The sequence below is a fragment of the Vigna umbellata genome, chromosome 8 (genome assembly GCF_029865625.1).
Source record: "Vigna umbellata cultivar VRB3 chromosome 8, Vumbellata_1.0, whole genome shotgun sequence".
NCBI lineage: Eukaryota > Viridiplantae > Streptophyta > Magnoliopsida > Fabales > Fabaceae > Vigna > Vigna umbellata.
In genome coordinates, this window is record NC_142172.1 from 11,369,989 (window position 1) to 11,397,715 (window position 27,727).

General features: G+C 32.4%; 2 protein-coding genes and 1 long non-coding RNA gene across 3 annotated transcripts; all 3 read right to left on the reverse strand.

The window, feature by feature from the left end:
- Positions 1 to 594: 594 nt before the first annotated feature.
- Positions 595 to 2,775, reverse strand: LOC124849211 (F-box/kelch-repeat protein At3g23880-like). Its single transcript, XM_088097728.1, has 3 exons — positions 2,770 to 2,775; positions 2,469 to 2,575; positions 595 to 2,126 (listed from the first exon to the last, which is right to left on the reverse strand). The coding sequence occupies exon 3, from the start codon at positions 2,105 to 2,107 to the stop codon at positions 1,214 to 1,216; it is 894 nt and encodes a 297-aa protein (XP_087953854.1). The 5' UTR covers positions 2,108 to 2,126; positions 2,469 to 2,575; positions 2,770 to 2,775; the 3' UTR covers positions 595 to 1,213.
- Positions 2,776 to 11,537: 8,762 nt separating this feature from the next.
- On the reverse strand, positions 11,538 to 13,842 carry LOC148194005 (uncharacterized). The gene is made up of 3 exons (XR_015781568.1): positions 13,704 to 13,842; positions 13,487 to 13,559; positions 11,538 to 11,692 (listed from the first exon to the last, which is right to left on the reverse strand). It is a non-coding gene; the product is annotated as an uncharacterized LOC148194005 (long non-coding RNA).
- Positions 13,843 to 22,022: 8,180 nt separating this feature from the next.
- On the reverse strand, positions 22,023 to 23,339 carry LOC124841476 (F-box/kelch-repeat protein At3g23880-like). Its single transcript, XM_047317755.2, has one exon. The coding sequence runs from the start codon at positions 23,243 to 23,245 to the stop codon at positions 22,043 to 22,045; it is 1,203 nt and encodes a 400-aa protein (XP_047173711.2). The 5' UTR covers positions 23,246 to 23,339; the 3' UTR covers positions 22,023 to 22,042.
- Positions 23,340 to 27,727: the final 4,388 nt, after the last annotated feature.

Consider the following 27,727-nt stretch of genomic DNA (forward strand, 5'->3'; position numbering starts at 1 on the left):
TATTTTTAAACTATCCTCACTTCTAAAATACTATTTTATGGGGTTTTACAATAATTATATAATATCATGATTAAATTTCAAATTTTTTTTATAAATTTAAATATTTTTAATTATCTTTTTATTAAATTTTTTTAATTAAAATTTTTATATTTTTCAATTATTATTTTTTCTGAGGGAGGTGATGTTATCTTGCATTATTTTATTGTTTATTTGTATTCACGTATTAAAAAAAATATAAGTTTATGCTATTACTAATAACAAGTGACATTTTTTCTCACTTTGAACAAAGTCACCATCCTTCCTTATTTCCATCTTATCACCTATATAACTATCAAGAGTTCTATTAAATGGTCCATGTTATTTAAGAGAAAGTGAATGAGTTTAGGGAATCTGAATAACCAAAACATCAGAAAATAGAACCACAACAACTACTATTGCTCTTAATAGTATCAATTTCTTTACCAGAAAATTATTCTGTTTCACCAGAAACTATTGGTTAGAAACCAAATACATTAATTCATAATTAGACTCAGAAGAGTAATTTATAATAAGATATGTGAAGATAATAACAAATAAATAACAAATCAATAACAAAATGACACATATATCATATCAACATATTACTACAAAAACTGTCTCAAAATATTTATTTCCTCTTCTAATTAACCAGACACATCTTAGTACACTTCAAATTTAGTCACGAAAATCCTATCACATGATCCTTAGCTTGAGAAGGTAGAAGCATGCTTAGCACATTTACGAACCTTAGCAGTGTTGCATTGAAGAAAGAAATAATTGATTTCTTCCTCAACCAATTCTCTTAATCTTTGCTCTAAATCCTAAGCCTTGGACCTTTAATTTTTATTCTAAATCCTAAACTTTAAATCAATTAAAAAAACATAAAGCTACTTAATTCTTATACGGCAAAACCAAGCTCTGAACATAATCATAAGAGGAAAGATTAAATTTGTCCTTGTCGTAAATTTCACGACCCTCCATTCTATTGTCTCTGATGTTCCACCAAATAAATTCTGATTTTGATTCGAGACCCGTGTCTGCAAGCAGCACGATATCATCCTTCTCACGCATACAAATCATGTCTATGTAACGTGGACAGTAGTAACAAATTGAAGGACGATTCTTATAATGCAGCAACTTTGACCAAGATTTTTCATCCCGAAAGTCCCTCTTCAGCCACACAATAAAATCATTCTCATGATAATGAGAAAGACAAACAACCATTCAAAACCTCAAGCGCAGCCTCATCAAGACTAACTTCTAAAATCCCATCAGGCATAGAGAAATAACTGCAACTCTCCTTCTTCAGATCGTAAGAAAATATTTCTAACTCGTTCATTTTAGTTTCATCATCACCAGCGCGGGATTTCGGATATGCTAACCAGTTTAAAGTACCACACACAAAAGCACCACAAATTCCACGAAGCCTACGGTCCATCAGAATGGGAACAGCATCACAAATTAAAGTATTTCTCCAACAATTATCCTCTAAAGAACAAACTTTTACCTCCAGTTTCTGTGATTGATTCCTGTTATTATCCAATAACACAACTTGGTAAGTGTCACTCCATTCATCGTACCCAAACCCATACACCAACCAGAAAGGATATACATAATCGCTGTGATTAACACGAATATGTGGGTACTCATTACTCGTCACCCTTGTTGCGGGATTCCCCATCCAAAACCAGTATTCTTCAAATTCGAATTCATCGTTAGCACAAGAATCTTGTAAGCACACCAAGCCGTTGCAGGAACCCAAAAAACTGTTCTTGCGGTTGAAGTGGAGATGTCTGTGAGGTAAAGTTTCGAGGGTGGATGATGGGTTTTCAAATAAATCTTGTATAGGACAAACGACGGCATAATGTTTTGTTCTATAGCTAGGGGAATCATCCAAAAAGGTCAATAACGTGTGAGTGTCTTTTGAGGACCTTTGAAGGTGAAGTTTCACAAATGCAGAATCAGAGACAAGTTGGTTCCACCCTTTTGAAACGCACTTGAATCGCAGGAGATCTTTCACCGGAAGCCACGACAGAATTTCCATCATCATATCTTGGGAAAGAACGCGACTAGTCTTGGAAGAAGACATTGATGAAGAAGGAGAAAACCTATTTTACACAAAGATGCAAATATTTAACTGTTAGAGGAAAAAAAATGCAGATTGAAGAAGGAAAAAACAGAGAAGGAAAGACAAGTGATCACAGTGACGATGAAAAGTTGTTGCATGCTGCAAGATTTTATAGACAGAATGTGGATCCACACGCATTCAATTTTCTCAAGAAGACGAAGAAATACTATTGAAAATTATACTATCATATACCCAATAGTTTTTAACAAATCACTAATTTATTTTAAGAATACAACATTCTACTAATCACTCTTATACATAATTTTTATTTTATTTTCTAGAAAAATAAAGAGATACGCAAGAACCTTTTTTTGGATCTTACCAAATCTTCAACGTCGATTTTGGAATAAGTGGAGAAATCCTAAAGATGATTTCGTTGCTCGTTTTGAGTGGAAAACTCCTCCTGGTTGACGAAAGAAAGAGATCTACCTACAATATAAAAAATACTAATTTTCTCAAGAAGAAGAAAGAAATACGATTGAAAATGATATTATCACACACACCCAACAAATTTTAACAAATCACTAATTTATTTTAACAATACAACATTCTTTTAATAATCCATAATTTTTTATTTTGTAAAAATGTAAAGAGAATCAAAAGAACATTTTTTTCCATCTTACCGAATCTTGAACGTTGATTTTGGAATAAGTGGAGAAACCCTAAAGATGGTTTGGTTGCTCCTTTTGGGTGGAAAAGCCCTCCTGCTTGATGAGAAAGAAAGATCTGTCTCCCCGAGAAGTTATTATAAAATGAACATTTTTCAAAATATTAGTGGTATTTATAGAATTAAAATAGATGATCCATGTTTCTATTATAATAATAAAAAAAGAGTATAATAACATTATAATAATAGAAAAATAAATAATAATCAATATATAAATTATAATATGTAAATATATGGTCCAAATATGTTTGGACTACTTTATAATGAAAGATCTTACTGGGTGTGTCGCTCTTAATACACCTATGGAGAAAGAGAGATACTCCCTCCACCTCCACTCAATACTCAATACTTCTTGTATCTTCATGACCAAATTGTTTTGGAGTAAATTTTCACTAATAACATTAACCTACTTTCATTAATTACTGTTCTCCTCTCCTCCATAACAAATGCACCCCCACACTAGGAACCTCTACACACGTAAATCATTTATCCGTTTCTTCTTCTTCTTCGCGAGCGAGATTGTGGTGGTGGGGTAAGTCTGCGTGGTGTGAGTCGGTGTGGTGGTGGGCTGTGCTGGAACGTTGCAAGTGGGGCTGACAAGGAACCACAATGGTGAGAGATCGGTTTGTGGTGCTTATCGGAACAACGAGCGATGTCAATACTTCAACGGATGTGATGATCCGTCGACGGATATTAACATCCGCTGAAGGGTAACAGATGTCAATATCCGTTTCCCCTTCAACGGATGTTGATAACCGTCAACGGATCATCACATCCGTTGAAGGATTGCATAACTTTTAATTTTTGAGTTTTTGGTTTATAATTTTTTATAATGTTAGGACATCCGTAGAAGTGTTTTAGGTGTTTTTTTATTTTAGTATTTTTGATTTTGTATTTTATTTGTTTTGTTATTTTTTAATTTATTTTTATATATGTAATAATGTTATAATATTAAGGTGAAACTGGAACGGATGTCAGCAAATCCGTTGACGGATATGCCATATCCGTGAGAGTAATTTAGTATTTAGGTTTTTTAAAAAAAATTGATAATGAAACGATCTGCCACATCGGTGAACGGATGTGGCGACATCCGTTAAAGGTGTGGGTTTTTTAATATTAAGTTAATCTTTAAAATTTAATGCTTTTTATAATATTTTGTTTAATTAAATGTAAAATAATTTTATTTGATTTAATGAAATAATTATTATTAATTTAATAAAATAATTATTAGTTGAATGAAATATAGTTGACGTATGGGTATAAGTTGAATGTATAATATGTAGATAAATATTTTTTTATGTGTTTATATGAATGTTGTTTATACTTATTTAATTAATTATATATCAATGTTAATGACAATAATTGTAATTGTACAGGTGATTATTATCTAAAGTGAATAAACATCTTCGTATGGATTCTCAAATTGATTATAGTTTTATATCTGATTTTTCTTCGTTCATCAACGAAGTTGTAGAGAGAGATTTGACAAATAAATTTACCACAAATGAAATATTTCTTTCTCGGGAGTAGTTAATTGAATGGGTAAGAGGGATTGCTTATGATTTAGGGTTTGTTGTTGTAATAGTGAGGTCTGACATAGCTACTGGTGTGCGAGGAAGAAAAACTTTTGTCATACTTGGATGTGAAAGAGGGGGGAAATATTGGAAATAAAACCCGATGCGGTGGCTAGTGTATACGACACTCGTAAATGTGAGTGTCCGTTTAGGCGTCATTTGAATCAAGTTTGTTGCTTACGAGTGACCTTTATAAAGGATATAGATATAAACATGTTAAAAAAAAAAAACCGCCCACATCCGTTTCGCCTTCAACTTCAAACGGATGTGCGACATCCGTCGACTGGATATGGGACATCCGTTTCAGTGCCAAACGGATGTGCGACATCCGTTCTGGCGCTCCGGTCATCTTCTTCACATAAACACCACAACAGATAATCCCAAACGCACCCACAACACCCATCCGCGATCAAAACAACCCACTAAACCAAACATACAACACCTATTCAATTCAAAAATTTTAAACAAAACTAACCTCCACCAGCAGCTTTCTCCACCCAACACACCACCCACGAATCACCGACGTACCACCACCTCCACACCACCGCAACACGAACACCCACACCATCGGACCACCAACGGCTCTCCAACGGCACCAAACGGATCTCACGAAGACAATGACTGATGGATGTGGGAAGAGAGTGAGAGACGGATGTGGGAAGAGAGTACGACGGATGTGGGAAGAGAGTGAGAGACAGATGTGGGAAGAGAGTGAGACAGAGTGGGGGAGGGGGGAGGGTGCGACTCTGAGTGAGAGGAAAGATGAATAATTATTTAGAGTTTTAAAGTTAAAGTAAAAAGTTAAAATTTTAAGAGTGATTTTGTCATTACAAATTTTATAGAGAGATGTAGGAAATATCGGTGGTGATAGAGGGAGCAACCTTCATGAAGAAAGGGTATTTAACCCTCCACCTCCAACCCTTTCACCTTATGGTAAAAAATTCTTAAAGAGCGTTTCATTATGTATTTCTAACTTTTTCAAAACATTCTACTTTAAATCTTTAAAAAAACATATTTTTTTTAAAAAAATTCTCATTCTTATTAAAGTACCCCTTTCACACTACATCTCTTTAACAAATTTTAAAATCCGTAGATTTTGAAATCCCATTCATAATTTTTTTAAATTTTATTTTTAGATTTAAAATTTAATAATATAATTTAATTTAATATTTTAATATTATTTGATATACATTTTTATTTTAATAATTATTAAAATATAACTTTTATTATTATAATATTTATATTAAAAGAAAAAATAAAAATAATTAAAATAAAAATAGTAATAATGAAAATAAAAATAGAAAAAAAAAAGAAAACAATAATATAAAATCTGGTTTAATATATTTAAATATATTAAATTATATTAAAATACTAAATTAAATAAAATAATTATTAAAAATTAAATAAAAAAATTTTGGTTAGTCGAATATCCAAATCGGTTAAGATATTTTTCTAATTTTTTTATTTAAATTTTCATAATTATTTAATTTAATTAAAATTCTAATATTATTTAATATATTTTAATATTTTAAGAATAATTAAAATATAATTATATTATAATAATAGTTATGTAAAAAATAAAATTAAAATAATTAAAATAAAAATAGTAATGATAAAAAATAATATTAATATAAAATTTGATTTAATATATTTCAATATATTAAATTATATTAAAATATTAAATTAAATTAAATAATTATTAAATTTTACATAGAAAACTAAATTTTAAAAAACTTTGGCATATCAAAACCGGAGGTTAAAATTATTTCTTTTTTATTGGATATCAATATTCGATAAAGTTATTTTTTTAAATATGTTTTATTTAAAGTCTAATAATTATTAAATTTAATTTAAAATTTTAATATTATTTATAATATTTTTATATTTTAATAATTACTAAAATATGATTTATATTCTTAGAATATTTTTATTAAAAAAATAAAAATTAAAATAATTAAAATAAAAGTATTAATAATAAAAGAAAACTAAATTTTGAAAAACTTGCGGATTTTCGCGGTTAAAAGTATTTCTTTACCGGATATGAATATCCAATAAAGTTATTTTTTAAAATATTGTATTTTATTTATAGTTTAATAATTATTTAATTTAATTTAAAATTTTAATGTTATTTATAGTATTTTTATATTTTAATAATTATTAAAATATGATTTATATTTTTAGAAAAAAATTATTAAAAAAATTAAAATTAAAATAGTTAAAATAAAAGTATTAATAATAAAAGTAAAAAAAACAAAAATAAAAATAACAATTTTGAATCAGATTTAGTATATTTAATAAAAAAATATATTTATTAAAGTTAAAAATTGAATTTTTAAAAAAAGTTAGAGATGTAGGTCAAACACCCTAAATTAAAAGTGTTTAAAAATCTTTCATCAGATTTTTTTTTTAATTTTCTACAAATTAAATGCATTTTTAATTAAGAACAAAATTGATATTTTTTTAAAATTTGAAGGTACAAAATGAAAGGGTTGGAAGTGTAGTGTAAAACACTCGAGAAGAAAACCTCCTCTTTGGTAATAGTGATTATCACGTATTAAATATAAAATAAATATTTCTTAAAAAATATTTATTGTATTTATAATATCAACATATATGTTTGCATTAAAATAATACAATAACGCTCTAATACATATAGAAGAAGTAATAACCAATGTTATAATTTATAACATGTGAATATAATCCAAATAAATGTAAGCTTAAACTATTTTATAATAATTATTAGACACTCTTAATATATCTTTTGAGTCCGTATGATTATCACCTCTATTTTTTTAATTAATTTATTTAATATATTTTTGCCCCATAAGGAGAAAAAGATTAATAATATATTCTGTTAAAACTTGGAAGTAAAAGTGGTTTAAAAAGGAAGAAAAATACATGGTAAGAAGTTGCTTTGATTGTTTAAATTTGTGTTGAATATAAATGAAAATTTAATATTAACTTCCCAATACAAACTTTCTAATTTATGTCGTTATTAGTCTCTTTAATATAAATTGAGTGCATTAATTCCAATAACTAAGGGATTTAAAGAAATACCTTTTTAAAACAAATATGGAAAGTTTTAAGAAAGAATAGTTTCTTCTTCCCACAAAAAAATGTTTGTTTTTGAGAATGAATTTAGAGAGTAAATTTGAGGAGAATGAATGGTCATAATGGTGTTGTTTAGATTAAGAAAAAGAAAATAGTAAGAAAGGAAAAAAATGATGAAAATTTATAAAAATTATTGGTGAAATAAGTTTAATAAATTGAAAAGATATATTCCAATATTAAAAATAAAATATTAACATTTTATCTTTAATCATAAAAATAATTTAAAATAAAATGTAATTAGTGTAAATTATATTAGAATAAAATATTAGTTATTATTTAAATTGATGATATTATATTCAAATAAAATGAGATTGATAGAAATTAAGTTGAAATAGATTATGGCTAAATAAATTATTATTATTATTATTATTAGTATTAGTATTATTATTATTTATTTATGTTAGTGGAAAGTAAAAAAGAATTGAGGATAAAATGATAATTACTTTTCGACTGACTTAACTTTCCTCTCAAATTTTTGTTATCTAACACACTTCATACAAACAAAATATTCACCCTCATTTACTATACTAACGAACTGGAAACTAAATAATTTATACATATATGTGACGAGAAAAAAAAATACAACTATTTAATTAATTATTTTTTATTTTTATAAATTAATCATAAAGGAAATAAAAATAGTTCAATATTAAATTAGTTACCATTTAAATAACATATAATTTCTGTTTTTCTTTCAATTATATTTTAAAGTTAAATAAATTATGTAAATTTATGATATATTAAAAGTAATTGTATATGTATAATATATACTTATGATTAAAATTTACTAACTTTTTTAACCATAATTATGATTAAAATTTTAAAAAATATATATAAACTTATCATTTTCTTTATATAAATTAATCTTAAAGAAACTGTGTATCTTCTAGTGATCTTATTATATCAGTGCATTGTTTTCAAGCAATAAATTTAATCTTGGTGGTGATATAACAATTTATATCCATATTCTCTCCTTAATAGTAGTTCTTGATATTTTTACAAATGCTGGTAGTACAGGAAGTATATAGGCTATGCCTAAAAGAGTTTGAAAACCTTAATTACTCTCTTTTCTTTGATTCATTTATTTTTTGTTGATAAAAGAAAATAAATTAATCTTATAAGATTAATAAAAAACAATTTAATATTAAATTAGTTATAATTTGAATAACATATCAAATAATTGCTTAAAATATATAAATTACATAAATTCATTTTTTATCATTAATTATTCTTTTGTTATTACCTCATTTTCAATTAATTTGCATATGCATTATTATTTATTATGATACATATATTTGTATTGTGACATCCCAAAATATATGGCAATGTATATATGTAGAATGTATCGATTATAATAATAGAAAGTGTAACACCCTAATATTTTAAAGGGTATTACTAATAGTAGAGACTAAATTAATTTGATATCTCATATAAACAATCAAACTTTATTTCAATTACTCCAAAGTACAGTACCAAACTTACAAACTTTAAACAATATAGTCTTCACCATTGAGATTTCAACCTATAAGTTTTACACAACATAATCTTCCCAATACAAATTTATTCTTTTTACAAAAATCCCTGAAAGTTTTTCCCCGCATCTCTCTCATCTCTAAGCTTTTTCAACCGCATCTGCAACATTATCTAATCACATATAACATGAGTTATATGATCATAGTACAAACAAATAAGGGTAAGCCAACCATATCATAAAATCATTAAACTTGTAATAAAAATATTATAATCATGTATTTCTGCAATTGATAAAATATCATTATTCCGATGTCATTAATTCATCATTATCAAAATCATCTTTTCCATTTCCATAAATCTTACAAGTGTACCATGCTTACTCATGAAGCCTTATGGTCAGACCGCTTTCTGCCTGCTTCCTTAAGCCTCACTTATATACTATGTCTTACTTTCTGAAGCCTTATGGTCAGACCCCTCTCTGCCTGCTTCTATATAACTTACGAATCATATGTTTATGTCAAAGCCTTATGGTCAGACCACTTTCTGCCTGCTTTCATAAACCTCAGGTGTTACATTGCTCATACCAAACTCTCATGGTATAACTCGAACATACTACTCCCGGTAGTAAACATCATTTCATAAGTAATGATTTCTCATATCCACTCCAACATTTCATAAAACCAACAATTCATACCCTCTTATCCACCTAACTCAATCATGTTCATTCTTTAATCATGAATTCATAATAACCCGTTTTGGTATCAATAAATTAAACATATTGCCATATATCATGCTTCATATTATAAACTCATTTTGCCCATAACGAGTATAACTCAACATATTTTCACCAAACAAAGATCATGGATCAACCAAAATATATCAACATATCGTAGGAACTACATATTAAAGTCTGGGCTCAATGTAATGATAAATAAAATATATATGAAATTTTTACCATGATAATATTATGCATCTACAATCAACTTGTTTTATTTTATTTTCATCCTAGTAGAGATTTTTCTTTACCCCAATTGGTCACCGGAGAGGACCCAGATGTCTGAACGCATCAAACTCACCTTCGACGCCAGCACATATGACTAGTCACAACTGACTGGACCAGACCAGGGCTGCTCTATGATCAGGGATGTGCCAACTCAGGTTTTTAAGGTTCCTCTATCCTACCAACAAAGGGAGGCCCTCAATAATTAATCAATTTATTTATTTAATTTATCTACCTTGTTGTCTTATGCTCTAAATCTAAAATGCCTAATTTTAATATTTTTACTTCCTCTCACAACAACCTCAAACAGTATCTGTATATCTATTTAATACTCATATATAAGCTATTACAGAACCCTTACTCCAGACCTTCTAACAAGATCAATTTCAGCCAACAAACTCATTCAATAAATTCATCACATCAGAACATGTACAATTTAACAGTTTCAGTTATAACACCCAATATAATAAAAGTCATAAAACAGTTTCGTAAGAGAACACCAGTTCAACATTCGTATATTTATAAATTCATACAAAAATAATTAGTTGCCCTTACCATCAAAATAATATTAATATAAAAATTCAGGGGAAACAAGAAGTTGAATCTGGCAGAGCCGGTTAGACAACTTCTCATCCTTCCACAAAGATGAAATAAAAAGAATAGATAAAACAATAAAATTTCTGGGGAAACAAGAAGTTGAATCTGGCAGAGCCGGTTAGACAACTTCACATCCTTCCAAAAATACAATATAAAGATATAAAAAAAAAAAACAACAAAAGCTTTGGGGAAACAAGAAGTTGAATCTGGCAGAGCCGGTTAGACAACTTCTCGTCCTTCCAAAAATACAATATAAAGATTATAAGAAACAACCAAAGTTTTGGGGAAACAAGAAGTTGAATCTGGCAGAGCCGGTTAGACAACTTCTCGTCCTTCCAAAAATACAAAAGAAACAAATAAATGTTCTCATTCAAAATTCAAGACCATACAGCAACAAAATACTACATATTCAAGATTTAGGATTAGAGAAAAGCAAAGTATAAGAGTGGCTTCCCTTACCTCTATTACAGACTTAATCTCCTCGCTCTCTGAAAACTTCCAGAATATCCCCTTTGCAGTTAGAAATTCTTCCAACTCTCTTCTCTCAACATTTTTCTAAGTTCTTTGGTGTAAATTTTCAGCCTCCCCCCTTGGCTATTTATAGTAAAAAAATTTACTATTCATTTGTACTATTCATTTTTACTATTCATTTGTACTATTCATTTTTTTATTCATTTTACTATTACAAAAATAATTTTTTATTTGCAAATTGGTGAATTCTGATCTCAAAGCTACGTGTAACACTTATCCTTTCCAAAAATAATTTTATTTATTTATTTATTTATTTTTTTTTACTATTCACTTTTTACTATTTACTATTCACAATTTACTATTCACTATTTTTTTTTTTTAATTTTTTTTTTATCTAGTATCTAACTTACAAATATTTTCAAGGATCTTACAGAAAGCAGTTAAGAGTACACAATAGATAGGATTAAGGAGTACAATTATCCAAGTCTGGCTGGGAAGTTTTAAAACTTAAGTACAAGATCATGATAAAATGAAGGCTAGAAGTCTTTCAAAATAAAGAGCTATTTAAAATAAGAGCTAGTAGAAATCCTAAGCACTAGGGGTTGGGTCTTCCTCAACTTCCAAAGCTTGCTCCAATGGTACATCATCACCTACTGCTCACATCCAAAGGATTGGATGATCATCGCAAGGGGGAAAGATAACACATGCAACACATACAAATGCAAGGGTGAGCTAGGTCTAAAACAATCATACAATTCATTTTCAATCAATCTAGCATTTTCCAGAATATCCATACACACATAAACACCTTAGTCACCATAAACATAAGCATTTATTTCATAAAACTCATCAAGACAAGCATCCTATCATGTTAAGACTCTAGACACGTCCGGACATAGAATGTATGTAGAGCTGGGGCGGGTTGTGCACTTGTGATGGCCCCTACTGCTTTGCAAAGCCCTTGCCGAGGGGTTCCACCCGACCATACACAAGGCTAGTCCGTTACCGCAGAATAGACCTTCAGTGATAGCGCCTACCCTAGGACCTCCCACTACTCCCACCACACGCGCCAATCCTCTCTAAGTGAGAATGAAAGACCGTTGGAGTGTTAGGGATAACCCCCCATATGGAAGCCTCTCACATTCATTCAATACACTAACTGATCCCACCGAGAGATCTTAATTTCATATCCAATCCGACCACTTTAAATCACATGATATTCCTCTTGGATCAATAATGTACCTCATAAACCACTTTGATTCACCAAACATAAACTTTCATAGTCATTCAAGTGCATTCTTACTATATTGTCTCATACCAAACCCATACACCATCATACAACATCAACCATGTCATAAAAACCACTCATACATTACATACTTTCACAAAACCCTCACTTATTAACACAAATTTCTTTAGGACTTTTAATTATCAATACTTAAGTAATTCAAACAGCTTGGAGACCCTCACCAATGGCTCCGGAAGGGTCAAAAACCCCCAGAACGAACTAAAGAACGTCCGAAACGGACATCCGGAACTCCCAAAACATCAAAAACACTGAAAACACTCAATCTGCCACGCATAATTCGCTCAGCGCACCCCCCATGTGCGCTATGCGAATTTTGCTGCAGAGGAAACTAAATTCTGCAGATTTTTCTGCATAATTGAGCAAACTCTAACTCCCTTTTACCAACTGTAATCATTTTGGTGAACTTCTACCACTCATAAATCAACTTTCATGCTAAATTAAACTCACCTAAACAATTCTAATCCTTTCTAACATTAGTATAAAGTGTTTATGCATTGATTTAGGTTCTACAACTTCAATTTTATCAACCTAGAGGTCTAAATTCAATTCTATAACTTGGAGTTGGTTTTTAACCATTTAAACATGCCTACTAAGTCACACATGACCTACCTAAGTTACCTAAACTGACTAGGATCACCAAGAATGCCTAACTCTAAATTTGACCACCACACTTCCTTTCTAACTCTAAAACACCAATTTTTCCCAACTTAGAGACCCAAAACCCGATCTTACCTTTTTTCACTAATTTTGACCAATTTAGTAACTCAAACAAGTCACAATACAGTGGATAAAATTGTCCCAACAGTCCAATAACGCTGCAGACCTCATTTGCTCAAAATCACTACCTCACTTCCTCTAAAATGGCCTAAAATTGACCCTAAAGACACTTGATTTCCTTTCTAACAGCACTACCACAAAATTTTCATGCCAAAACAGTTCCAACATACACAATTTCATCATTATAAGTCATTCCAAACAGTTTATAGCCACCAATCATCAAATTCACATAACACACACTTCCATACATGCATTTCAAGTTTAACTAGAACCAAGTTCATGCTTCCACAACATACCACTATAAATTTATCATGCATTCACTCCATACAGTAAAATCACGAGTAGAACTAGCTCCCCTTACCTCTAGTGTAGACAACCAAGCTCAAGTAGGAACCCTAGACCACTTGCTTGCACTCCCAAAATGTTAGAATCACCTATAAATCATCAATTGATGATGGAAAACGAATCTTAGAACCAAATAGAAGCTAGATTATGGAAGAAAACGAAATGGGTTGCATGCAACAGTTCGATCGCATGCTTACAACCCTAGGGAACGAGAGAAAAGGGGGTTTTCTTACCGGTTGGAGAAAACGGAAAATCAATCGGTAGAAACGTAGCTCTTGGAGTCCTGAAGGTCTAGGTAGCTTCAATTCAGAAAACAAACGATTAGATTTTGGAGTTGGAATAGAGAGAGTGGCAAGGCAAGGAAGAAAAGAGAGAGTGCTTGAAAGAAAATGGGGAACATTCTTCTGAAGCACAACTTAGATTTGGATTTTTACTTTACTAATTTTGCCCAACCTATCCTATGCTGCCACGTGTGCACACTTGCTGATTATATTTTTATAAGGCCTTACATGTATTCCAAAACACCACTCTCACCCCACTGCTCAATCTTATATAATTCTTATATAGCAGTTGCACCTAAAATAACATTTGTTCTCCTGTATCATAATCATTGAAATTAAAACCAGCACAGATATAAGAAAAAATAAAGTAGTGATTTGTAAAATATCATAAAACTATAAAACTATAAGTTATCATAAATATTATTTCACAATATTGGAAATCAAATGCCACTGAAAAAAAAATGATTTACCAACTCTCACTATCAATTGATAATTACAAAAAATTGATATAGACAAGGGTTTGTGTCAGCTATCCAAGAGTTTTTGCATGGGCAGAACAAAGATTCTGCATAAGGCAACTTTATACAAAGTTTAGAAAAAGATTTTTTGATCAGATATTGAAGAATTTGATGTGGAGGACTACCACAAGCACATATCTTCAGGCTTGGGAAAGAGAAATGTTGAATATGAGAGAAGTCAATGAAGAAGCATATAAACACCTCATAGGCATGTTTTAGTCATTGGGAACAAGTTCATAGTGGACTTGGACAATGAAGAAAGTGGATGATCAGTGACATCTCATGTTGTTATGCAATTGCAACAATGAACTATTCAAATGTAGACCCATAAAATTTTATACCAACTTGCTTTAGAAAATCCACATATGAAGAGGCATATGCGTCCATCATTTATCCTTTAAATGACCACCTCATATGGGAAAAAACAAGCTTCTGTGATGTACTGCCACCACTTAAGAGGAAGTTGACTAGGAGGCCAAAGAAAAAAAGAAGGTTGTAGCCATGGGAGCTAACTAAGGATGAGACTCAAATGAGTGTTGGTGGGCATAGAAAGAAATATAGCATCTACCCTGAACTGGGGCACAACAAAAAACACTGCCTTTTACGTCCAGATATCATACCACCAACAGAACCAACACAACCATCACAGCCACCAAGTCCTGAATCCCTTCACCCAACATAACCAAGTCAAGAATTCATCCCAAATTTAAGTTCGCCAATAAGAAGGAAAAAATTAGATGTTAGAAGAAAAGCTCCATAAATGTCAATTTATTGACTTCCATTCACAAAATTTGGATGTAGTTTGTACTTTTATTAAGCACTTCAATTATGTATTATGTAGTGATATTAAACACTTTAATTATGTATTTTGTAATGTTATTAAGCACTTTCATTAAATACTTTTTTGATGTATATGTAGTCATATTGAATGTCCGGATATTATGTTATTATATCTGTTAGTATATTTTGCCAGCTATCCTTAATATGATGATAGCCATATACGTTAGGGAGCAAATTGCACAATTTAAAAAAAAAGGGGACCACATTTAACATTTTTAAATCATAGGAGGGACTAAAACAAACTTTCTTACAAAAACCCATATTGTTCATTTCAATTACAAAATGAAACTGATAATCATCCTTTACATGAATAAAACATGAAGCTAAACACCTAAACCATTACATCAACAAAACATACATTACACATTGCCCACCTAACATCAACCTAAACACAATCACAATATGCTAATGTTCAACGCAATCAGAACAAACACAACTCCAACTAAGAACTTTATCCTTCTCTGCAAGTCTTTTAAGGTTACATATCCTCCTGCTTTGCCTTGCAATTGTACCATCTCTATCATCAGCGTTGTCTTCAGAACACCACTTGAAAAATTACATGACATCTCAGTTGAAAACTCACCCTATTATTCATCAAATTAGGCAGCAAAATAATGTCAAATACAATGAATGTATGAACACATCGAATCCAATACACATAAAGTGACTAGGGTATTCAAAAAACCTTGTAATGAAGGCATTCCCAAAATTGTCTCCTAGCATTCCTTGTAATTCTGATAACTTTCGTTACAACAATATCACCACAGTGGCAAATAAGGGTTATCCCAACTCCCCCTCGAAACAACACTGTCGCAACCGGAATCGCGACGGGACGACGATCCAAAAAAAAGAACGAGTTTAGAAAAAGAGATTTGGAGTCGCCACCATAGTTTATTCTGGAAAACTACGGAAAAACCATAGAAAGGATAAGGCATGGTCTACAGGAACCAGATTCTAGGTTCGGGAGTCGGTTACGTGTAGGGAAGGTATTAACACCCTACAACGCCTGCCTTAAGGCAGTACCTTTAACTAAATGCACAAATATGATGTGGTTTTCAAAATGTTTAACTATCCCCTAAAGTAAAATTATAAATAAACAAAATATATTTTTTTAGTTTTTTGGGCCCGACAAGGATTGACCTTGCTCCTACGTATTCTCATTCAGAATGAGAAATCAGGGTTACGTAGTTCTTTTGAAACTGTTTGAGAAGTTTGTTTGGAAATTGTTGGAAAATTTGTTTTGAAATGATTTTGGATTTTTGGGAAGTGAACCTGACAAGGTCTAGCCTTGCTCCTACGTATCTCCACTTTTGATGGAGAATCAAGGATCACGTAGTTCTGGCTAGAAATTGTCTGTTGCTTTGAAATTGTTGATGTTTTTAGTTTTTGAAAATTTTATATTTTTTGATATTTTTATAAAATAAACGGAAAAGGTATTTAGCACAAGGACGATGCGTGCGATCACACGTGTGCTCAACCTTTAAAATATTTTTTGTAATTTTATTTAAGAGAGAAGAAAAGGTTTTAGCACAAGGACGACGCGAGCGGTCACACGTGTGCTTAACCTTTAAAACGTATTTTTTGTAATTTTATAAGGAAGAAGGAAAGGTTATTAGCACAAGGACGACGCGAGCGGTCACACGTGTGCTTAAACCTTTAAACGTATTTTTTGTAATTTTTATAAGAAAGAAGAAAAGGTTTTTAGCACAAGGACGACGCGAGCGGTCACACATGTGCCTTAACCTTTAGACGTATTTTCGTAATTTTATTAAAGAAGAAGAAGAAGAAGAGGTTTCTAGCACAAGGACAACGCGAGCGGTCACACGTGTGCTTAACCTTTAAAAATATATTTTTGTATTTTTTATAAAAGAAAGAGAAAAGAAGAAGAAAAGGTTTTAGCACAAGGACGATGCGTGCGATCACACGTGTGCCTAAACCTTTTAAGATATTTTTGTATTTGTATTTTTTTCTAGAAAAGAAGAAGAAAAGGTTTTAGTACAAGGACGATGCGTGCGATCACACATGTGCCTAAACCTTTTAAAATATGTTTGTAAATTTTGTATATATATATATAAATATTTTATTTTTTATGTATTATTAAATATGCATTTTAAAATAAATAGATATTTAGAATAAATAAATAAAATAAAATAAAAAAACAAAAAAAACAATAACAACAATAAAAATAATAAAATAAAAAAACAAATAGAATAAGATAAATAAGGGAACAAAATAGAATAAACAAGGAAAAGCAAATAAATAAATAAGTAATAAAAATAAAACAAAAAGTGGGGGTGCCTAAATGAGAAACTGGGGTGTCTAAACTACCTTTTTTATTTTTTTGTAAATGAACTGGGCCAAAACCCAAGCTAAAAGGGGGTGTGGAAGTGAGAAACAGGGGTGTCTATACTAAAATGGTTTCTAACAACGGACTGGGCCTAAACCCAAGTCGAAAGGGGTGCGAGATACGAATAACAGGGGGTGCAGAACCAAACTGTTTGATTTTTATTTTGGGCTCGGCCCAGCACTGCGGATGTATGGGGGTGCGCGGGTGAAGAATGGGGGTTGCGCAAAGAGGGCAGGGTCAGCGACAGGCCCAAGGCCTTTTCATTCTCAGATCTTTTTTGTTTGCAGAAACGAACGGGCTTAAGCCCAAACAGGATGGGAAGTGTGAATGGAGTTGCGTGTGTGGCAATAGAAGGAAAGGGGCAGCCCATACCAGCCCCAAGGCCTCTCAACTCCAATCAGAAGGGTTCCTCCAACTTCTTCTCATTTTCGTAAGCAGTGCTGAGACTCATATCTTCTCCTCACAGAGACACTCACCTTTGCTACCCACGGCCGTGCCACTGCTTCTCCGATCCGGCCACCGCGTCGCTGCTTCTCCGCCGTCAGCCTTGGAGGCCGCCACGACGCTACCCTCTTACCTTCCCTGCGCGCATACAGCTACTTCTGCCAAACCGGTTGCCGCGAAGAGGCTCCCCGCCTGGTCCGTGATGTCGCCGGTGACCCCCAAACGCCACCAGGCTCGCCGTTGGCCGCGGCGTCAGATCTCCCGTCTTGCACCCTTTCCGCGCGATAGAGGAGAACCCGCTCCGATCCGAGAACGACACCGACCGCCGCCACTGCTTGCTCGAACCAGCTGCCGCGCCGCCGCTTCTCTCTCGTCTCTCTGCAACAACGGCAACCCAGGGAGGGTTTCACTTCCGCCGCGCCTGCACACGGGCCACCGCCTCCTTCTCTGAGCCGAGATTTTCTTCTTCTTATTATTTTTCTTGTTGATTGATCAGAACTTAGAAGTTGATTTGTTCATTCTCTGCTTTCCACTTGGCTGGTTCTGTTTACTTGGATGTTTTCTGGGTGCAAGCAAAAGGATACGGAAATCTTTGTGTGTTTGATTAGATTATGAGAAAATGATGAGTAAAGTTGAGAAATGGATTCGTACTGGAAAGCGAATAGGATGTGAGAATTGGTAGTGGAAGGAAAAGGTGATTGGAAGGGTGTTGGTAATAGCCGTGAGTGCCAAAACATGGCCGTGGGTGAATCTGGATGGTGAAAGGGGTATCCGACGAGTGAATGGAGGCAAAGAGACTTATTATCTGAATGTGGTTGCTGCAATTGATTCTCTGGTTTTCTGGTTTTCAGGTGATGGGATACAGCAAAGCCATGTCTATGGTGTTGGAGTGGTGTTAGTGATGGAGTTCTACGTGATGGGGGAAATGGTGGGTTCGAAGCTGGCCAAAGAATCTACGTGGATGAATGGAAAACAAGAAAACAAGGGTAACAGAACCAGACCAGACGTAACAGGCAAAGTAACCTCTCAATATAATTTCATGTTTAATTCAAACACCATCAGACAAACCAAACCAAGCATCATCAAATCAAATGCAAGCTAATAACAATACTATCCCAAGATTGTAACATTTATGCTAGTGACCAGCGAAGCTTGAAGCTTGAAGGATGAGGACTTACCTTTTACGTTTTCCCCTTGTAGTTCCTCGTGCCTCAGATGGATTCTTCTTCCTTCTGGCTGACCATGTTCTGTCTTTGCATTCAAATTTTTTCCTTTTCCTCGTTGACGGTGATATCTGGAGGATTTTGTTTTTTGCGGTTAATGGTGTAGGTTGAGGGAATAGTGGATTCGTGAATGAAAATCTGTCTCCCCCTGTGATGTTGGTGCCTCCCCCTTCCTTGACTCTCCAAAGCTGGATCCTCATGAAGCTAGTTCCCCCTCCCAAAAATCCTTCCCTCTATGATCAGGGGCGTATCCTTTTTTTTTAATTTTCTGTTTGTCTTTTTTCTCTTTTTATGTTTTAGTTGGGTCAATTGCTCAAAGCAAATCAGAGATCCTTCCCCTTATGTATGTATGATTGTAACTTTGCGTATGGACATTTGGGTTGCAGACTGTGAACATCATAATGCAGGAAAGCTTAACTTATGCAGGAAAACTTAACTTGTGCTTCTGTAGCCCGAGAATAGGGAAAAGAAAAGTCTGCCATTCCTAAAAGGACTTAGTTGACCATTATATTTTTCTCTTTTCTTTCCTTTTTTTTTCTTAGATTTTTGTTTGTTAACGTTTAACTAAAAACATTTATATAAAATAAAACTTAAACAGTAAAAAGAAACTAACATAACAAAGGATAAAACGAAATAACTCTAAATAATAAAATGTAAAATAAAATAAAAATAAAATTAAAATTAAAATTAAATAAAATGAAATAAAACAAAACAAAATTAAATAAAATTAGAATTAAGAATAATAATACAAAATAAAATAAAATGATGAAAATACATACAATAAAATAAAAAGTACAAGACATATTACTTAGTCACCCGGACGAAATTGGGTGTTGACAGCTGCCCCTCTTTACTTAGATATTACTGAATAATATGAAAATTTATATTTTCGTATTATTGGAGTAAAAGCTAAGTAAAGAAACAAACACTAATTTCGTCCGGATTTCAAAATAAACAAGGAACAAAGGGGAATTTAAACAAAAAACGAACAGGGCTAAGAGAAATTAAGGTGTGCAAACCTCATGGAGGGCGTCATAACCCTATGCATAAAAGAAAAGCGGTGCAACAACCTTGTAGAGGGTGTAACAACCTGGTGGAGGGTGTAACAACCCTATGGATGAATGAATGAGGCGTAACAACCTCGTGGAGGGTGTAACAACCCTATAGATAAATGTATGAGGTGTAACAACCTCGTGGAGGGTGTAACAACCCTATGGATAAAGGAATGAGGTGTAACAACCTCGTGGAGGGTGTAACAACCCTATGGATAAAGGAATGAGGTGTAACAACCTCGTGGAGGGTGTAACAACCCTATGGATAAAGGAATGAGGTGTAACAATCTCGTGGAGGGTGTAACAACCCTCTGGATGAATGTACGAGCGTGATCATTGGGTTCGACCATTGCCTAGCAGAAGGCTGGAATACAAAAAGAACACTTGAACTTAGGGTGCCAAAGAAAACTGGGCTGTGGGGGCCAGGCGAGCTGGGCTTTATGAGCCAGTGTGGAAACTGGGCTTTGGGGGCCAGTGCGGAGACTGGGCTTTGTGGGCCAGTGTGGAAACTGGGCTTTGTGGGCCAGTGTGAAAACTGGGCTTGGGGGCCAGTGTTGAAACTGGGCTTTGGGGGCCAGTGTAGAAACTGGGCTTGGGGGCCAGTGTTGAAACTGGGCTTTGGGGGCCAGTGTTGAAATTGGGCTTTGGGGGCCAGTGTTGAAACTGGGCTTTGGGGGCCAGTGTTGAAACTGGGCTTTGGGGGCCAGTATGGAAACTAGGCTTTGGGGCCAGTGTAGAAACTGGGCTTGGGGGCCAGTGTTGAAACTGGGCTTTGGGGGCCAGTGTAGAAACTGGGCTTGGGGGCCAGTGTTGAAACTGGGCTTTGGGGGGCCAGTGTAGAAACTGGGCTTGGGGGCCAATGTTGAAACTGGGCTTTGGGGGCCAGTGTTGAAACTGGGCTTTGGGGACCAGTGTTGAAACTGGGCTTTGGGGGCCAGTATGGAAACTGGGCTTTGGGGCCAGTGTAGAAACTGAGCTTGGGGGGGCCAGTGTAGAAACTGGGCTTTGGGGCCAGTGTTGAAACTAGGCTTTGGGGCCAATGTTAAAATTGGGCTTTTGGGGGCCGGTGTTGAAACTGGGCTTTGGGGGGCCAGTGTAGAAATTGGGCTTTGTGGGCCAGTGTAGAAACTGGGCTTTAGGGGCCAGGCGAGCTGGGCTTTTGGGGGCCAGTGTAGAAACTGGGCTTTGTGGGCCAGTGTGGAAACTGGGCTTTGGGGCCAGTGTAGAAACTGGGCTTGGGGGCCAGTGTAGAAACTGGGCTTTGTGAAATAAAATTAAATAAAATTAGAATTAAGAATAATAATACAAAATAAAATAAAATGATGAAAATACATACAATAAAATAAAAAGTACAAGACATATTACTTAGTCATGTGAGGAATGCGAAGATCCTTTGCCACATGTCTTCGAACAAGAAGAACAACTTTGTGAAGAAGTCATTCCTAACCTTAATCCTTGCTTTTAAATTTAAGAACAACAACTTTGCTCACTACAACACTAATCACCCACAACCCTAACCCTTTGTAGTTCAATTTGGGAACAACAACTTTACTCATAAATCAACAATTCATTTTAACCTCCGTTATAAAATTTCTACATCATTTACTTTTATTCCCATAAATAACACCTCATATGACCTCACAGTGCCACGTCAACAATAATTGTCCAACTCAACAAGTTTTTGTCAGAAGGTCGTAAGGAAAAAAGATTAACGTGAACCGCCATTTTTGTAAAATATAGGAAGTTAATGAACTTAAAAAAAAAGATGACAACTTTGAACACACCTTACAAATCAATCAACAAAAATAGATAATAACATAAATCTTAAACCTTAAATCTTGAAACAATTAAAAACACATAAAGCTACTTAATTCTTATAGGGCAAAACCAAGCTATGAACATAATCATAAGAGGAAAGATTAAATTTGTCCTTGTCGTAAATTTCACGACCCTCCATTCTATTGTCTCTGATGTTCCACCAAATAAATTCTGATTTTGATTCGAAACCTGTGTCTGCAAGCAGCACGACATCATCATTCTCACGCATACAAATCATGTCCATGTAACGTGGACAGTGGTAACAACTCGAAGGACGAATCTTATAATTCAGCACTTTTGTCCAAGATTTTTCATCGCTAAAGTCCCTCTTCAGCCACACAAAAAAATCATTCTCATGATAATGAGAAATACACAAACAACCATTCAAAACCTCAAGCGCAGCCTCATCCGGACTAACTTCTAAAATCCCATCAGGCATAGAAAAATAACTGCAACTCTCCTTCTTTAGATCGTAAGAAAATATTTCTAACTCGTTCATTTTAGTTCGTTCATCACCACCAGCGCGGGATTTCGGATATGCTAACCAGTTTAAAGTACCACTCACTAAAGCACCAACAATTCCACGAAGCCTATGCTCAAATAGAAACGGAACAGCATCACAAGTTAAAGTATTTCTCCAACAATTATCCCCTAAAGAACAAACTTTTACCTCCAGTTTCTGTGATTGATTCTTCTTATTATCCAATAACACAACTTGGTAAGTGTCACTCCATTCATCGTACCCAAACCCATACACCCACCAGAAAGGATATTCATAATCGCTCCGATTAAGACGAATATGTGGGGACTCATTACTCATCACCCTTGTTGCGGGATTCCACATCCAAAACCAGTATTCTTCAAATTCGAATTCATCGTCAACACAAGAATCTTGGAAGCACACCAAGCCGTTGCAGGAACCCAAAAAACTGATCTTGCGGTTGAAGGGGAGATGTCTGTGAGGTAAAGTTTCGAGGGTGGATGATGGGTTTTCAAATAAATCTTGTATAGGACAAACGATGGCATAATGTCTTAATCTATAGCTAGGGGAATAATCCAAAAAGGTCAATAACGTGTGAGTGTTTTTTGAGGACCTTTGAAGGTGAAGTTTCACAAATGCAGAATCAGAGACAAGTTGGTTCCACCCTTTTGAAACGCACTTGAATCGCAGGAGATCTTTCACCGGAAGCCACGACAGAATTTCCATTATCATATCTTGGGAAAGAACGCAACTAGTCTTGGAAGAAGACATTGATGAAGAAGGGGAAAACCTATTTTACAGAAAGGTGCAAATATTTAACGTTGAGAAAAATAAAAATGCAGATTGAAGAAGGAAAAACAAGAGAAGGAAAGACAAGTGATCACAGTGACGATGAAAAGTTGTTGCGTGCTGCAAGATTTTATAGACAAAATTTGGACCCACACGCATTCAATTCTCTCAAGAAGATGAAGAAATACGATTGAAAATTATATTATCACACACACCCAACAAATTTTAACAAATCACTAATTTATTTTAACAATATAACATTCTTTTAATAATCCATAATTTTTTTATTTTGTAAAAATGTAAAGAGAATCAAAAGAACATTTTTTTCCATCTTACCGAATCTTGAACGTTGATTTTGGAATAAGTGGAGAAACCCTAAAGATGGTTTGGTTGCTCCTTTTGGGTGGAAAAGCCCTCCTGCTTGATGAGAAAGAAAGATCTGTCTCCCCGAGAAGTTATTATAAAATGAATACTTTTCAAAATATTAGTTGTATTTATAAAAGTAAAATAGGTCATCTATGTTTCTCTTATAATAATAAGGAAGAGTATAATAACATTATAATAATAAAAAAATAAATAATAATCAATATATTAAGAGTTAATTATAATATGTAAATATATGATCTAAATAGATATATGTTTGGACTACTTTATAATGAAAGATCTTATTGAGTCGCTCTTAATACATTTGAGAAAGGGTGTTTCAACTTCCACCTCCAACCCTTTCACCTTACAAAAATCTGGTCAAAGATTCTTAAACTAGGGTTTCATTATGTACTTCTAACTTTTCCAAAAAATTCAACTTTTAATCTTAAAAAACATATATTTTTTAAAAAAATTTCTCATTCTTATTAAAGTACCCCTTTAACAGTACATCTCTTTAACAAATTTTAAAATCAGTAGATTTTGAAATCCCATTTATAATTTTTTTAAATTTTGTTTTTAGATTTAAAATTTCATAATAATATAATTTAATTTAAATTTTAATATTATTTGATATACATTTTTATTTTAATAATTATTAAAATATAATTTTTATTATTATAATAGTTATGTTAAAAGAAAAAATAAAAATAATTAAAATAAAAATAGTAATAATGAAAATAAAAATAGAAAAATATAAAAAACAATAATATAAAATCTGGTTTAATATATTTAAATATATTAAATTATATTAAAATACTAAATTAAATAAAATAATTATTAAAATTTAAATAAAAATAAAATTTCAAAAAAAATTGGTTAGTCGAATATCCAAATCGGTTAAGATATTTTTCTAATTTTTTTTATTTAAATTTTCATAATTATTTAATTTAACTAAAATTCTAATATTATTTAATATATTTTAATATTTTAAGAATAATTAAAATATAATTATATTATAGTAATAGTTATGTAAAAAATTAAATTAAAATAATTAAAATAAAAATAGTAATGATAAAAAAATAATATTAATATAAAATTTGATTTAATATATTTCAATATATTAAATTATATTAAAATATTAAATTAAATTAAATAATTATTAAATTTTACATAGAAAACTAAATTTTAAAAAACTTTCGCATATCAAAACCTGAGGTTAAAAATATTTCTTTTTTATTGGATATCAATATTCGATTTTAAAGTCTAATAATTATTAAATTTAATTTAAATTTTTAATATTATTTATAATATTTTTATATTTTAATAATTACTAAAATATTATTTATATTTTTAGAATATTTTTATTAAAAAAATAAAAAATAAAATAATTAAAATAAAAGTATTAATAATAAAAGAAAACTAAATTTTGAAAAACTTGCGGATTTTGGCGGTTAAAAGTATTTCTTTATGGGATATCAATATCCAATAAAGTTATTTTTTAAAATATTGTATTTTATTTAAAGTTTAATAATTATTTAATTTAATTTAATATTTTAATGTTATTTGTAAGGACCTAAAAAATAAAGTATTATAGAGCAGATAGGTGTATTAAATAATGAAACAGATTATTTTACTTTAAAATAATCTTATAATATAAGTAAAATTTTATAAACACTACTCATTATTCTAAGAACACTTCATCTCTCTAGAACTCTATTTCTCAGAGTTTTATGACTTCTCTCTACAATCTCTCACTGCTGAGTTATCTGTTCGACGATCAGGAGGTGCCTAGGCGATCCTGGCGTTGAGAGCTTCGATCTTGACCGATCAATTATGTGATTCCAGCTGGTAAGCTGTTTGTCCCCTTTCTTCTCTTATTCTTGATTCTGGATCATGTAGAGTAATGTTGTTGCATGTGTCTCGCAGTTTTCTTAATTTTCAGCTCAATTTAGGTCCTAAGAGTTGTTTTTTTATCACTAATTGGTGAGTTATATGTTTCTGTTGAGTTCCCTTGCAGTGCAAGGTACAGTTGGAGTGATTATGTGTTCTGGACTGTTAATCTCTAAGGTAAGGGAAACTAGGTTGTATAGTTATTAGGTTGTTCTGTGTGTGATAAATTATGTGTTATAGTGCTGTTTGGTTGAAAATTTAGGTTGTGAGTGTATGTTCTTTGAATGTTAAATTGTGAAAACTGTGAAATGATGATTATGAACTAAATTGGATGTTGTGTGCTGTTGTAATTGAATATAACATTGTGTGTAATCTGTTATAGTGGTGATCAAATAAAATGTGAAGTGAATTGTGCTTGTTTAAGTCAATTTAGAGGAAGTGAGGTAGTGAATTTTAACATTAGAGGTCAAGTGTTGTTAGAGTCTACTGGGGTAGTTTAGATAAGTCATATGTGACTTGTTTGAGTCATCAAAATGGTCAAAAACATGTTCAAGGTGGTATTTTGGAATTTGAGTCTCTAAGTTGAGGAAATTGAGGTTTTAGAGTAGGATTTGATGCATAAACACTTTAGGTTGATGTTAGGAAGGTTTAGAATCACTTAGTCAAGTTTAATTAAGTTTGTACAACAATCTAGGAGTGTTAGAATTTGGGAAAATTGAGTAGAATTGGTAAGTTGTGGTTGAGTTGCATAATTCTGCAGAATTTCATTCTGCAGATTATGCAAACTCATTGTGCGAATGGATTCGCATAGCGAGTCACCTTGGTGAGGTGCTCTCTGCCAAGGCATTCGCACAACGAATGAGTGCACTGTGCGAATGGATTGAGAGGGTTGCTCTCTGTTTGTCGATCTGCATAGCGAATCAAGTCGCTATGCTACTGGTTGGGGTTTGGAACTATTATTCTTTTTATTTGAACAACGAATGAGTTTCACTCTACGAGTGGTTGAGGAGCATGAGCCACTGTCTGAGGTTCTCGCATAGCGAGCTGGGACGTTGTGCGAGTGGTATGGGGTCTGATTCAAATCGCGGTTTATTCGCATAGCGAGAGTAACCGCTATGCGAATGGTTTAGAGGGCGTGGTCTCTGTTTGAGGATTCGCACAACGACCTAGCTAGCTGTGCGAGAAGCCTCTAGTTTCGCTATGCGAATGTATGCGCTGTGCGAGGGTTTCAGTTCTAGTTCGATTTTCTTTTGATCTTAAGTTGTTCTAAGTGAAACACTGAGTGCTGTATGAAGTAAGTTGAAGTTGTATCATGTAATATCATTAGTTATTGGTGTATGTTGTATTTCAAAGTGTAAGTTAGTGGTTTCAAAGTGTAAAGATCAAAGTATGGTTAATGGACGTAATTCCATGATCCTCAAGGAGAGGAGACATGGTGGTGCCCTATGTTGTGATTCAAAGTGAAATCTCTAGTTAAGATTCAAGTAAGTTTAGTATGAATGCATGAGCTTAGTCTTGGGGGTTATCCTGAAACTCCAATGGTCTTTCATTCTCAAGTAGAGAGGATTGATCCATGTCGTGAGGAGTAGTAGGAGGTCCTAGTCTTGGGTGCTTCCCGTATGGCCCAAGGTGAGTGATAACGGACTAACCTCGTGAGTGTGGTAGGGTGAAACCCATTGGCAATCTTAAGAAAACATATTTTTTTTAAAAAATTTCTCATTCTTACTCCTTTCACACACCTCTTTAACAAATTTTAAAATCAGTAGATTTTGAAATCCCATTCATAATTTTTTTAAATTTTATTTTTAGATTTAAAATTTAATAATAATATAATTTAATTTAAAATTTTAATATTATTTGATATACATTTTTATTTTAATAATTATTAAAATATAATTTTTATTATTATAATAGTTATATTAAAAGAAAAAATAAAAATAATTAAAATAAAAATAGTAATAATGAAAATAAAAATAGAAAAAAACAAAAAAAAACAATAATATAAAATATGGTTTAATATATTTAAATATATTAAATTATATTAAAATACTAAATTAAATAAAATAATTATTAAAATTTAAATAAAAATAAAATTTCAAAAAAAATTTGGTTAGTCGAATATCCAAATCGGTTAAGATATTTTTCTAATTTTTTTATTTAAATTTTAATAATTATTTAATTTAATTAAAATTCTAATATTATTTAATA